This window comes from Bison bison, unplaced genomic scaffold, assembly GCF_000754665.1.
Source record: "Bison bison bison isolate TAMUID 2011002044 unplaced genomic scaffold, Bison_UMD1.0 scf7180017864063, whole genome shotgun sequence".
Lineage (NCBI taxonomy): Eukaryota > Metazoa > Chordata > Mammalia > Artiodactyla > Bovidae > Bison > Bison bison.
Window position 1 is genome coordinate 4,944,671 of NW_011494635.1, and position 14,507 is coordinate 4,959,177.

General features: G+C 41.1%; 1 protein-coding gene across 1 annotated transcript; it reads left to right on the forward strand.

The window, feature by feature from the left end:
- Nucleotides 1–1,085: 1,085 nt before the first annotated feature.
- Nucleotides 1,086–12,675, forward strand: LOC104985990 (dihydrodiol dehydrogenase 3-like). The gene is made up of 9 exons (XM_010836391.1): nucleotides 1,086–1,169; nucleotides 3,409–3,576; nucleotides 3,849–3,965; nucleotides 5,402–5,479; nucleotides 5,898–6,020; nucleotides 7,887–7,996; nucleotides 8,846–9,011; nucleotides 12,008–12,090; nucleotides 12,575–12,675. The coding sequence occupies exons 1-9, from the start codon at nucleotides 1,086–1,088 to the stop codon at nucleotides 12,615–12,617; spliced, it is 972 nt and encodes a 323-aa protein (XP_010834693.1). The 3' UTR covers nucleotides 12,618–12,675.
- Nucleotides 12,676–14,507: the final 1,832 nt, after the last annotated feature.

The following is a 14,507-nucleotide window of genomic DNA, read 5'->3' on the forward strand; positions in this document are numbered from 1 at the left end:
TATTGTGATCCACACAGTCAAAGGCTTTGGCATAGTCAAGAAAGCAGAAATAGATATTTTTCTGGAACTCTCTTGCTTTTTTGATTATCCAGCAGATGTTGCCAATTTGATCTCTGGTTCCTCTGTCTTTTCTAAAACCAGCTTGAACATCTGGAAGTTCACAGATCACATACTGCTGAAGCCTTGGTTACATTATAAAAGTACTCTAAAAAGCTATGTAACTTAGTACATGGTATAAATACTCAAGAGCCTGTTTGACCTGCACACAGTATCCACAAATTGTTTGATTAACGCCAATAAACACTTTGCCAAAATGTCTGGTTTTGGTATCCTTTTCAGAATTTCACCCTAGACAGGTCTGTAAGGGCTTCTTAGGTGGCCCAGTGGTAAGAATTCAGCTGCTAATATAAGTGACACAAGAGAGTTGGGTTCGATCCCTGGATCAGGAAGATACTGTGGTGTAGGAAATGGCAACCCACTCCAGTATTCTAGCCTGGTAATTCCATGAACTGTGGAGCCTGGCAGGGTACAGTCCATGGGGTTGTAAGAGTCGGACATGACTTACTGACTATACCTCTACCACCACAGGTGTGTAAAGCAAAATAATTTTGCTGCTGGAAAATTTAAAAAGGCAAATTTGGTTTGTTTTACATTTTTATTCTTTCTTAAGAGATTACATTTTAGAAAATGCTTATTAATCATCACTTCTTAATTGTGTAATTAGTGTGCCTTTCTGTACTATGAAATAGTTGTTTCAATTGATGTTTGATCAGAAGTGGGCTTTATAATTAGAAATGTGAAATGACTGGTATGTGGAGGTTTCTGTGTAACATTTGGTCAATAATTGTTTGGCACGTTTCATCATTATACAACTGAAGTTATTCTGATAAAAAACAAAACAAAACAAACTACCAATGTAACTGGCTTCATTTTTCTTCTTACCCTATGGGCACTGGTTTAATCCTCTCCTCCTCCAATGTATCTGTTATCATTGGACAGTCAGCTGGGGTGTTAACTTCCTGTATTTTATAATCTATGGAGGAAGAATAAAAGATCAGTCTGCTTATTCAGAGGTGAAACAGGTAATGGATCCCAAAGGCCAGAGAGTTAAGCTTAATGATGGCCACTTCATTCCTGTCCTGGGATTTGGCACCGCTGTACCTCCAGAGGTATAAGTACTGGTATGGGCTTGAGATATAAATAGTAGTGGATGTAACATGAGTGGAAGAGACTTGGGTTGTCAAGCACTGAGCTCCTGGCTAGCTCCTCTAGCCACTATCCAGGCTAGAATCATGTCCTGTCAAAGGGGAGAGAGCATCCAGTCTTCACTCTGCATCAGGGTCTGAGGCTGTGCTCACCTGCAGATTACTTTGGGTTTCCCCCAGTTTCTGTTTCTTTCTCAGCTTTGCAGAAGAGGTGATTCTTGGCTGTCAAGATCACTGGCTGTCTGTTTTGTTTTGAGGGCGATTGCAACAGCCGGGTTTCTCTATGTATTTCATTAGTTCCAGAACTCTTACCTCCTTCAAAAAAAGGTGTGACCCAGAGAAGTATTTGAGGTGGAAGGTCCTAAGGATGAGGTGAATAGGAACTAATGGGAGAGAATTGCTTTTCTACCGTGGGGTGCCTGGTAGGTGCCAGACAAGACACTCTAGCTCTATTTTGCCTTGTACTTTGGTTGCTCCTTGGAAACTTCTAATGGAAAATATAGTGTCATTTGAGGGGATAAGCTACCATCTTACAGGCCAGGTTGTGTAATGTATCCTTGCGTGTTGTAGTGTCTTTTTATTAAAGTGTAGTTTTCAGTGCTTAGACAGAAAAGGGACTAGTGGACAAGTCTCTAGACCTGAAGCTGGAAAGTTTGCTGTCCGTCTTGTCTTTAGAGAATATAGTTGTGATAAGTTCTGATCCTGAAACTTTGCATCTCATTTTTTCATTTGGAAAACAGAAGGAAATATTCAGAGGCATTTTGGAAAGAGAAGACAGGACTTTGTAGTGCAAAGTATGGTAAGGGGAGTAATGTGTCCAGGCTAGTACTGAAGCTCACTGGTCCATTCCTCAGTGCATCCCTGAATGCCCAAATGTTTAAGAAAGACCAGGACCGAACCCAACAGAGGGTGGTTACACCAATTATCTACCTCCTTGAAATAGGAAAGATTCTGACACATGAAAAAGAAATGGAATATTATTTAGCCTTTAAAACAAAGTTAATACTGCCACACAGGTTGAAACCACACAGGTGTACTGGGAGAAGTTTAGCTAAGTGAAGTAAGCCAGAAATAAAAAGACAAATACTACATGATGTCTTTGTGAAAAGTGAAAGTGAATTCGCTCAGTCGTGTCCGACTCTTTGCTACCCCATGGATTGTAGACTACTAGGCTCCTCTGTCCATGGGATTTTCCAGGCAAAAACACTGGAGTGGGTTGCCATTTCCTTCTCCAGGAGATCTTCTTGACCCAGGGATCAAACTTGGTTCTCTCTTATTGTAAGCAGATGCTTTACCATCTGAGCCACCAATGAAGTCTCTTTGTAGGTGGAATCAAAAATAGTGGAACTTATACAAACATAGAGTAGAGAAATGAAGACCAGAAGCTGGAGACAAATCTGCAAAAAATGGAAAGATGTTTGTCAACAATGTAGACCTTCAGTGATAAGATGAATAAGTTGGTGACCTGATGCAAGCACCATGACTATAGTTATGAATAATGGGTTATACCCTGAGATTTTGTAGACACTAGATCTTAAGTTTTCTTACAAACTCCCTAAAATAAGGTAAGTGAAATGAGGGATCTGCTACCTAGCTTGATTTCAGTGATCATCAACAATGGATCCTTATATAAGAACATTACTTTGTACATCTTGAATAGATACAGCTTATATTTGGTATATTCCACATATCTTCACTGGTAGACAGTGGTCTTAGACGCTTTCACCTTGCTCCTTGATGCTTTTTGTTATTATTGTTGTTCAGTCACTAAATCATGTCTGACTCGTTGTGATCCTATGGATTGCAGCAGGCCAGGCTCCCTGTCTCTCACTATCTCCTGTAGTTTAATGTCTTGATCATATACCTTACACCTTTGTTGATTTTGCTTCAAGTATCTTATAGTATAAATCTTATTCATGACTACAACTTTATGCTAGGTCCTTTAGGTCCACTGAACCGGGAGGTGGGCTTAGAGTCCTCTGATGCCTGTGATCAACCATAGATCATTAGGGAGGTAAGGGTTACTGGGTTTGTATTTAAAATCTGACTAGGAATGTTCAGGGAAACTGTCCAGGGTTCAGCACCACACATACAGATCTAATCAAAGACATGAAGAAAAGTTGATTCTTTGGAAGATCAAAGCTTGTGCTAGCAATCTCTTAATCATGTGGATGTTAAAATTCTGCCTTTGTTGCTTATGTAGGTTCCTAAGAGAGAAGCTCTGGAAGTTACCAGATTTGCTATAGAGGTTGGGTTCCGCCATATTGACTGTGCTTATGTGTACAAAAATGAAGAGCACGTTGGCCAGGCCATTCGAAGCAAGATTGCAGATGGCACTGTGAAGAGAGAAGACATATTCTACACGTCAAAGGTGTTGTGTATTGTGTGTGTGAATATGTGGGCTTGTGAGTGTGCCCTGGTGGCTAATATATAATGGGATCATTTGTTTGGTGAAGAGTTGATTGGTGAACTATGCTTCTTGGTATATTCTTAAGGTATTAGAAATCCTTGGTGTTCAGTGGTTAAGAGTTGGCACATTACCATCATTGGTCAAGAAAGTAATATCCCACAAGTCACATAGTAAAACCAAAAGAAACTTTCCTAATTATTATTAATAAAATTTCTATTGTTTAATATTTTCAGCTTTGGTGCACTTTCCATCAACCAGAGTTGGTCAGACCAGCCTTGGAAAAGTCACTGAAAAATCTTCAACTGGACTATGTCGATCTCTATATTATTCATTTTCCACTGGCTATGAAGGTCGGAAATATGTGTGATCACATCGATGTTATATCTTGTGTTAGAATGTGCGTCAACTTGCATGGATGGTTGAATTAAGATTTTTATTAGTAGATTGAAGGGATGATAATGCTAGAGTAGAATCCCCCAAATAAGCCTTTGTGGTCATCTATTTACTGAGTTTCTTTGAATCTGTTACATGCCTCTGAGACAAAGGAGTTAATAATCTGAGAGTCTCTGCCTGAAAAACTTGAGGAAGTAGAAATAGGTGAGTTCTGCACACAGTCCTGGTTATGACTCCTGAGTGTCTGGGGATTTCATGAACCAAGAGTTTGGTGAAGCCGTGGTGAGCATGACACTGCCTTACATTGAACATGATGACTTTATCTTGTCTTTCATCCTTTTAAGTTGAGCAGATTTGGTGGTGCTCCCACTTGGGTGAGTCTAAACCTTGTACCTTTATAGGGAATTAGGAGACATTGTCTACAGTCCTGCCCTACTTTACGATGAGATGTTTAGACTGCACTTAGTCATTAAGAATGTTTTACTTAGAAGTCAAATAGGGGCGCTGTATCAACCAAGAGGGGTGGGATTTGGAGGGAGATGGGAAGGAGGTTCAAAAGGGAGGAGATATATGTTTACCTATGGCTGATTCATGTTGAGGTTTGACAGAAAACAACAAAATTCTGTAAAGCAATGATCCTTCAATAAAAAAAGAAATCAAAAAGAAAGAATGGTTTACTTAGAACTCTTGATTTCAAGTTACAGAAATCAACTCAAACCATCTAATGCAAAATAGCTAAGTGGACTATGTAGACTGCAAGTCTCAGAGCGAGAAATTTGAGGATTTGCAGGACTCTTCAGAAATGTCTCCTTTTTCTATCCCTTATCATGGCATTACTATATTTTTACTGAACATTTTCCATTGGTGGCAAGTATGATTTTGGGGGCATTTCAAGGCTCAGGGTCATGAATATTTGAGAGCATGTCTGGCTCTTCCACACTCCATGCCAACCTAATGAGAGCCTTGCTGGTTCACATGCCAGCTCTAGGGCATCTGATACTCAAAGGGAAAAGGAAATCTGAGTATCTAGCCCAGGTGTAGCTTTCAATTTTTATTCTGGAAATTATAGCATGGAACTTACAGCAATTCTCAGACCAGAGACATTTCAAGAAAGGCAAGTACAAGAAACAGACAAAATTCACAGAAGTCACTGGAAGTCCCTATTTTTTAGGACATATAAAAATTGTATTTTTTGTAACATATAATAAGTGTAAGACAATAGAATAAGCCTTCCTCCTATAGAAGTTGCTTACAACTCCATACATAAATCACCTCGCAAATGTAGAAAGTTGTAAACCTACCTCATGGAGATTTAATTCCTGGTGACTTGCAGCTTGGCTAAATGTGGAGAAATTATTTTATCACATCTCCAATATTTCTGCTTCTGTTCCAGCCAAGGGAGGAATTATTTCCAAAAGATGAAAATGGAAAACTGATAGTTGACTTGGTGGATCTCTGTCACACATGGGAGGTGAGTCCAGGGAGGAGAGAAGTGGAGGATCCAGGTGAGGGGGAACCTCCTTCATTTCTTCCACCTGTGAGAATGGGCTGTGGCCCATCAGACTCAGCAGTTCATGAATCTAAGGGCTGCGATGCTGAGGTTGTGGGGAGGAAACCATTGCTGAAATATTTCCATGGAGGAACGAAATGGAGAATTTTGGACAATGAAGACAATGCATTTTTCCTTCCATATATGTCTTCTTCAGGAAATGGTAATTCTTCAATTTATGTGTTGACTTTCTTCCATTTTTTCCTCTTGATACTCAACACTAGTTCTTTTTTTTTTTCAACACTAGTTCTTGAATGTGACCATGTTTATTGATTTTTTCAGCATTTGTTCTTGTTCTATTGTCCATTCCAAGTGACTGTTCACCACCCCTCCCTTCCAGGCCCTGGAGAAGTGTAAGGATGCAGGGCTGACCAAGTCCATCGGGGTGTCCAACTTCAACCGTAAGCAGCTGGAGAAGATCCTAAACAAGCCGGGGCTCAAGTATAAGCCCGTCTGCAACCAGGTGAGCAACTCAGCTCCTCTCTCTCCTGCTCTTCAGACCCTCCTTCTCGCACTAAAGCCAGACGTCTGTCTTTCCTTCCCTCCTGTTCATCCGACCTTTGTGGACAGAGGACTCTAGAGAACAGAATCTCTATCTGGATGGTGTGACTAGAACCCAAAATAGTATCTCTATGTAGTCTGGATGGAAAAGGTGTGGAGGGCATCCTGCTGAATTGTAGGTAGAACCTAGAAGTAGAGGTAGGAGGTGTTTCCCTGAGATTAAAGGATGACAAGATTGAATGGGAAAGTGCCCTGAAATGAACTGTGTATAGGAAGGAAGCCATGAAAACATAGAATGAGAAGTAAATTAATAAAGTAACAAATCAGCTGATATGGGTGGTAAGGGTTTGTGTTGGGTTCTGATGGCTGAATCCTTAGTCTTGTTGTCTCAGCATTTATGAGTCTCAACAGGGAGCACAGAACAGAAACATGTGCTGGAGATGATGAAAGTCATCCAGTTTAGAGGGTGAAGTTAAAGGTTTGTGATGATGCTAACAGAAGATAAAACATTTACTCGGGAATATCTACCAAATGTAGAGTACACCTTTTGATTACTCAGTCTTGGACTGGTTCTTCCATCCATGGTCTGTGAAAAAATTAACTGTATAAGCACACTTTTCTCTATTTCTCTCTAGATGTTGATATTTCCAGTTTACATTTAATGTTGCGATCTTTCTTTTCAGTTCAGTTAAGTGGCTCAGTCATGTCCAGCTCTTTGCGATCCCATGAACCGCAGCACGCAGGCCTCCCTGTCCATCACTCACTCCTGGAGTCTACCCAAACCCATGTCCATTGAGTCGGTGATACCATCCAACCATCTCATCCTCTGTCATCCCCTTCTCCTCCTGCCCTCAATCTTTCCCAGCATCAGGGTCTTTTCAAATGAGTCAGCTCTTTGCATCAGGTGGCCAAAGTATTGGAGCTTCACCTTCAGCATCAGTCCTACCAAAGAACATCCAGGACTGATCTCCTTTAGAATGGACTGGTTGGATCTCCTTGCAGTCCAGGGGACTCTCAAGAGTCTTCTCCAACAACACAGTTCAAAAGCATCAATTCTTTGGCACTCAGCTTTCTTTATAGCCCAACTCTCATATCCATATGTAACCACTGGAATAATCATAGCCTTGACTAGACAGATGTTTGTTGACAAAATAATGTCTCTTTTTAAATATGCTGTCTAGGTTGGTCATAACTTTCCTTCTAAGGAATAAGTGTCTTTTAATTTCATGGCTGCAATCACCATCTGCAGTGATTTTGGAGCCCCAAAAAATAAAGTCTGACACTGTTTCCACTGTTTCCCCATCTATTTGCCATGAAGTGATGGGACCAGATGCCATGATCTTAATTTTCTAAATGTTGAGCTTTAAGCCAACTTTTTCACTCTCCACTTTCACTTTCATCAAGAGGCTCTTTAGTTCCTCTTCACTTTCTGCCATAAGGGTGGTATCATCTGCATATCTGAGGTTATTGATATTTCTCCCGGCAATCTTGATTCCAGCTTGTGCTTCCTCCAGCCCAGCGTTTCTCATGATGTACTCTGCATATAAGTTAAATAAGCAGGGTGACAATATACAGCCTTGATGTACTCCTTTTCCTAATTTTCCTATTTGGAACCAGTGTGTTGTTCCATGTCCAATTCTAACTGTTGCTTCCTGACGTGCACATAGGTTTCTCAAGAGGCAGGTCAGGTGGTCTGGTATTCCCATTGTTTTCAGAATTTTCCACAGTTTATCTCTCCTTTAGGCACTTAAAAATTTTAATCTTTATCTGTCATATTAATATTACCTTTTCAAATAATCTGACACTCTTCTCTGTTGACATTCTACAGGTGGAATGTCACCCTTATCTCAACCAGAGCAAGCTGTTGGATTTCTGCAAGTCACATGATATTGTTCTTGTTGCCTATGGTGCTCTGGGATCCCAACGAATAAAAGAATGGTATTGAATCCTGTTGAAGACAAGTGGGAGTTTCCCTAAAATTCAATTTTTGATGAGATATTTTAAAATACACTACTCAGATAACTCATAAGCAGAGGGCAGAGAGGGGACAGATGGAATATTTTCTTCTCTTTTAACTTCCCATTACCCAGACATTTTTCATACATTGTATTAGCTTGTAGACTCATCATTAACAGATATATGCATTAAAAATCTATATATAATCCCCTAGTTGGACCAGAGACACAAGCTTATGCCATGATTTATGTAGTTGTTAACTAATAACACGTTTCTAAAAATAGAAATTCCAAATCTCATTTACCTTATGCCTAAAATTGGGATAATCATATACAATTCTCAGGTCTATTATGATAGAAAAAACTAAACTTGAACCATTTTTGTAAATATGGGAATACATGTCTCTGATTTTGAAGCTACTTACTTTTTATCAATAGGAAAGTGAAAATAAAAACAATCCGTGGTCTTTCCCTTCTGTTTCTCGATTCATGCCCTTGATTATAGAAGAAAAACAACCTCTGAGAATTAAAGAAAAACCCCGCAACTTTAGCAATCCTGGTCTGAGGTCAATAATGCATCCGAACCACCTGCAGAGCTTTGTAAACACAGAATGGGAGGTGACACAGTTGAGATGCTGATTCAGTTTCTCTTCAGCTAAGCCATGAAATTTGTATTTCTAACAAAATCCCAGGTGATACTGATGATGCTGGTCCATGGACCACACTTTGAGAAGCACTGGTGTAGAGTGTACCTACTTTATTTGTTTGGGAAAACTACTCATGAACTGAGTACTTAGTCTCAGGTCCTCAGCATTTCTGAATTTTCTTCCAGGGTGAATCTGAACCACCCCGTTCTCTTGGAGGACCCGGTTCTCTGTGCCATTGCCAAAAAGCACAAGCAAACCCCAGCTCTGGTTGCCCTTCGCTACCAGGTACAACGTGGGGTTGTGGTTCTGGCCAAGAGTTACAACAAGAAGCGGATCAAAGAGAACATACAGGTGATGAGTGGAGCTGTTGGCAGAGGGGTCCTAAGGAATATCCTTCATGAGGGTCATTCTTTGTCTCTCAAGACTTCCCTTGAGACAAGATGAATTACCTGTTCTTCCCTTTGCATGAATGCCTTGTATGTATTCCTGATGGTTTTCTCCTCCTACTGTGGTAGGAGGTGGCTTGGCTGCAGAGGGTTCTATTCTGTTCAGTTGCTCAGTCATGTCTGACTCTTTTCAACCCCATGGACTGCAGCACGCCAGGCTTCTCTGTCCATCACCAACTCCCGTAGATTGCTCAAAGTCATGTCCATCAAGCTGTTGGTGCCACCCAATCATCTCATCCTCTGTCTTCCCCTATTCCTCCTGCCTTCCATCTTTTGCAGCATCAGGGTCTTTTCCAATGAGTCAGTTCTTTATATCAGGTGGCCAAAGTATTGGAGCTTCACCTTCAGCATCAGTCCTCCCAATGAATATTCAGGACTGGTTTCCTTTACAATTGACTGGTTTGATCTCTTTGCAGTCCAAGGGACTCTCAAAAGTCTTCTCCAACATCACAGTTCAAAAGCATCAGTTCTTTGGTGCTCAGCTTTCTTTATGGTCTACCTCTCACATCCATACATGGCTACTGGAAAAAGCATAGCTTTGATTGTGGACTTTTGTCGGTAAAGTAATGTCTCTGCTTTTTAATATACTGTCTAGTTTTGTCATAGCTTTTCTTAGAAGGAGCAAATGTCTTTTAATTTCATGGCTGCAGTCACGATCTATAGTGATTTTGGAGCCCAAGAAATTAAATTTGGACAGAAAATGGAGATTTTAGTTACAGTGCTAGGTCTTCAGTTTATCCTATCACCTTGTACAAATGATGTCTTCTTACCTTCATTCTCAATGGATGAAATTGCATTATGTGATTATTTTAAGCCATTTGGACTGTTTTAACAAAATGCCACAGATTTGATGTCTCAGAAACAATGAAAATTTGTTTCTCACATTTCTGAAGCTGGAGGTCTGAGGTCAGGGTGCCTGTATGTTCATGTAATGGCCCCTCCTCTATGTCATAAAGTTCTCCTTGTATCTTAACATGGTTGAGGGGCAACAGAGTTCTCTCAAGTTTCTTATATGACTGTGATATTGTTGAAATCTCATTCACAAAGGCTCCACCATCATGACCTAATCACTCCTGAATGGCTCCATTTCTAACATGATCCACATGTAAATTTTGAAGCATGAAAATTATGGCAGCAATCTTTCATCTCCAAACCATCGTGGTTTTATTTTGCATTTTCCTGAATACCAATAAGGTTTCATCTTCATATATTTAACCTTCTTGAGTTTCTGTTTTTGTGAAGTTCCTCTTCAAGACTTTGTCCACTTTTGCATGATGTCTCTCATTTTTTTTCTGTGTAAGAGACCATTGCTCTTCCCTTAGGCATAGGTGTACAGAAAACTCTCCCCAGTTTTAAGATTTAATGCAGAGATCAGTTATGCATCTCTTGATTCTGTGGTTTGAGATTCTGCCTGCACTCAGCTCAACTGTTGTCCTCTTGGCTGGGCTCCCTCATGCATTTGCAGTTCAGTGCAGAGCAGCTTGGCAGTTCTGCTGTAGCAGGTGGATATGACTCTTCTCAGAGGAGCCTGCACATTTCTCCATGTAGTTTTTCATATATATTTGGCTAGGCTGTGGTCAGCTAACCTGATTTTCATCTCAGGACAGTGCTGTGATTTCAAGCCAGGGAGTGGGGAAAAAATCCATGTCATTATCTCAGCTCAGAACTAAGTCACCACTTCTTGCACATTTCAGTCTCCATTGCAAGTTATAGGTCAGGCCATGTCTAGGGTCAGGTGCATGGGCCCTTGAAAAATTGTTTTTCTGTTTCCATTCAAATTTGATTCAAAAATACACCTGAAACTGATTTTCTAATATGATATAAAAATGGTTGCCTATATGTTTATTTACTTAAATGTATTTAATAGATTTTCATTATCAACTCTGTCATATAATAAGTGTCCATAAGTACATTTGTGGCCCTTCTCTTCTATTTAACTATTCAGTTTTCTGTTCTGTGTTTTAAAAATGGAAAATAAGTGTTTTTTCTCAGAATTATACATTTGTCTTTAAGGATGTCTTGACTGCTCTTGACTGGCTGTTCTTTTATTTAAAATTTAGTATCACTTTTTGGATTTCCACAAAGGAATATGTAATTAAGTCATGTTCATGTTGCACTGAATCACTGGATCACTCTGTAAAATGTATTTCTTTAGAAAGTTGAGCTTTTTTCTCATGACTTTGATGTGAATTTTTAATAATTTGTTGTTCTTTAATGTTTTAAACACCATTCATTCATAGCTGTTTACACTAAAGCATTAGTTGCTTTAGTTGTATACGACTCTTTGCGACCCCATGGACTGTAGCCTGCCAGGCTCCTCTGTCCATGCGATTCTCCAGGCAAGAAAGCTGGAGTGGGTTGCCATTTCCTTCTCCAGGACATTTCCCCAACACAGGGATCTTCTCCACTTAGGCATTGATGTATAGGTTTCGTTAGATTTACTCATAGATAATGAGCAAGTTTCATAACAGATTTCTGAACAGGATTTCAAGGGGGCATTTCCTTCCCACACTGCTTCAGCTGAACGCTGTCACCCTTCGGGCGTGTTAGGGAGAGGCAGTCAGTCTAATGTTAGCTCAGGTTCAGTATCGAATCAGGAGTGTCTAAAGCAGAGTGTTTGGAAAAGCAGATTTTAGTTTGTTTTCTGTCACAAGTGATTCACTCAGAAAGATAAGGGACTGATGTGCTGTAATGTTTGTGAGGTGGACAGAGAAGGAGAAGGTGTGGGAAGGAAAGGTGAGAACTCAGCAGAGGGACCCAGGTTGTTCTCCTGGAAGCTGAGGACAGACACGTCTTCCCTGTCCCCTCTTCTTGTCTCCATCCAGCTGGAAAGTCCTCCAGTCCCCAGGGGGAGGCCAGCTCCTTCCGGGAGAGGTTAATGTGATTGTTCCTTCCTTCCAGGTGTTTGACTTTGAACTGAGTCCGGATGACATGAAAGCAATTGATGGCCTCAACAGAAATCTAAGATACTATGAATTTCTAATGTAAGTGACTGTTTCACACACACAGTTTTTTTTTTTTTTTTTGCTGCAGGCAGGTAAGCAGGGGAACTAAGCTTTTTAAAAAGCTTAATTCTTGGAAGACAGTCCTGATTTCTAGTGTAGGAGTCAGCCAGTTACTTCCTGCAGACCTCAAACCAGAGATTTCCTCCAGGGCTTCATCCTTGATCAACAGAAATGTGATTGGGGACCAGGACAGTCCATCAGTAAAATTTCCACAGTTAACATTGTGGTGACTAAATTCACTACTTTGTGCCCCTAAGCCCTGTGCCTGGTGTACCTTCTCTCAGAGCCCAGGGAGCCAGGAAACACAAAGGGCACAGTGCCTGCAGCCCACTATTCTTTCAGGGACCAGTGAACATGTTTAATTGTTAATTCTATTTACGGCAGGGGAAAATGATTACATTAATTAAAACTATGTTATAATGATGCCAGATCTCATAAATGAATCCACCTCTTTGTCTTCCAGTGGTCTCAGCCACCCTGAGTATCCATACCATGAAGAATATTGACTCTCAGCTCTCACTGTGGTTCTACCATAACTTGTTACTTCTAGGGTGGTGAAGAAAATTTTTATACCTGAAGAAGAAGTTTAAATAAAATGTCTGAACTTCTGAAACCATGCTTTTTCTTTTAAAAATAAACTGTTTATGAAACAGCATAGACTTAAAAGTAAGAATACGCTTTCTTCCTGATGATTCAAATAATACATATATATGACAGAATATTTAGATAGAGAAGGGACAGGATGGGCAGTGATGATCAGCTGTATTTACCCATTGGATAACAGTTACCTTTGAAGGGTTTACCTTGTGATTTTCCTAGACAAATATGTGCATTTGTTTATTTATGAAGATAAATAAACTTCAATCTACAGGTTGTATACTTCTCTTGAAACATAGCCTAAGTATCTTGGTAAGCTAAAAATATGAGTTAAAAAATCCAGTATTATATTTTGCTTCCTGTATAGTAAGCAGCACATTCTAGTCATTTATGTAATTTCTTATTTGTCTGCCCATGCTCAGCATTTTGATGAATCTTTACATATTTTGAGTTTATTCATTGGTAATTTAGCCAAACTTTATTGAGCATTCTTTAGTAAGAAATTGTTATATCAACAAATGTCAATAAGTGAAATGAGAAATGTCTTGAGTCATTAGTCTTGTGGAGAATGAAACTGTGAAGGATATGAGGAGAATTTAACTTTTAGAAATGTGTAAGTGTCTGTTGAGATAATTCTGCACAATTTCTCCTATTTCTTCTGTACATCTTTTAGGCAGAGACACCAAATCTCCTTCACCTCACCCACCTTTTCATTTTTACAAACAGCCTTGCAACACAGAGACAGTGGCTCCCTGCATTTCTCTGGAATAGTAAACACTTATTCCAGGAAGGAAGAGTATTCATGGAACATTTAAGGGCCAGCAAGTTGACTGATTTGGGTGGATTTAGTGAGGTGGGGAGGGAGGAGCGGAAGACAAGTCAGAGAGCCAGTGGGGCAGGGGGTCCTTGTCACATAAGCTTTTAAAGGACTTTACTGTGAGGGAAATGGAGAAGGATATTTCCAGAACACTGCTTCTTGGGCCCCTCTCTGATAGCCGGTGGCCACCCTGGCCTGTCCAGACATCCTGCTGATCTGAGCCGGCTCTGTATCCCCCACTACCCACTCTGCCCAGCACAGGTGGCCCTCGTCCCAGGGAGAGTGAACTGGATCCAGAGGCACTGAGGGGGCATGTCTGGGCTGGGGGCACACGGGCTGCCCAGTAAATCAGCCAAGTCCTGGGCAGTGTCTGGTGGCCCCCTCAGCCTGTTCTAGGAGCAGGAGTGGGTGCATGTCTCAGGAGAAAAGTCAGGTTCCCAGGCCTCCTGTGGGTCTCCCTGGGTTCACAGCAGCTGCGGGGCCATGACCTCCTGGCATCGTCCCAGGGCTGCGGTGCCCAGTGCATGGTGTGCACGGGTCTCTCCAGGGAGGACCTCTGAGCCCCTGTCCCCACTCCTCGTCTGGGCCCTCCTGGGGACTCAGTCTTGATCTGATGGCTTCTCTTCCCTTCCCAGCCAGCTCCGTGGGGATGGTTCTATCCAGGCTTGGTGTGGACAAGGCTTCCTGCTGGTGTCGTGTGTTTTCAGGACATGTGACCCTGATGTGTTCCTGGTGGGGGGTGGGGGTGATCTCAGCGTCAGCTTATCTACCTGAAGCTCCTCCCCAGGACAATGTGTGACACTCACTATGCACTAAGTGTGGCTCCCGTGACAGTTCTGGAAGAGTTGGTGCCAATTTCTTTTCTTCCTTTCGTGAATCAGACTTCCTAGGTAGGGCAGGGGTAAAGAATCTGCCTGCCAATGCAGTAGATGCAGGTTGGATCCCTGATCCAGGAAGATCCTCTGGCAAAGGAAATGGCAGC

What these genes read in the sequence shown, in the direction of transcription:
- LOC104985990 (XM_010836391.1), top strand. Translation starts at nt 1,086, where the DNA reads ATGGATCCCAAAGGCCAGAGAGTTAAGCTTAATGATGGCCACTTCATT. An exon ending in ACATATTCTACACGTCAAAG is followed by an intron (nt 3,577 to 3,848) that starts GTGTTGTGTATT and finishes TAATATTTTCAG; the next exon opens with CTTTGGTGCACTTTCCATCA. An exon ending in TCCCAACGAATAAAAGAATG is followed by an intron (nt 7,997 to 8,845) that starts GTATTGAATCCT and finishes ATTTTCTTCCAG; the next exon opens with GGTGAATCTGAACCACCCCG.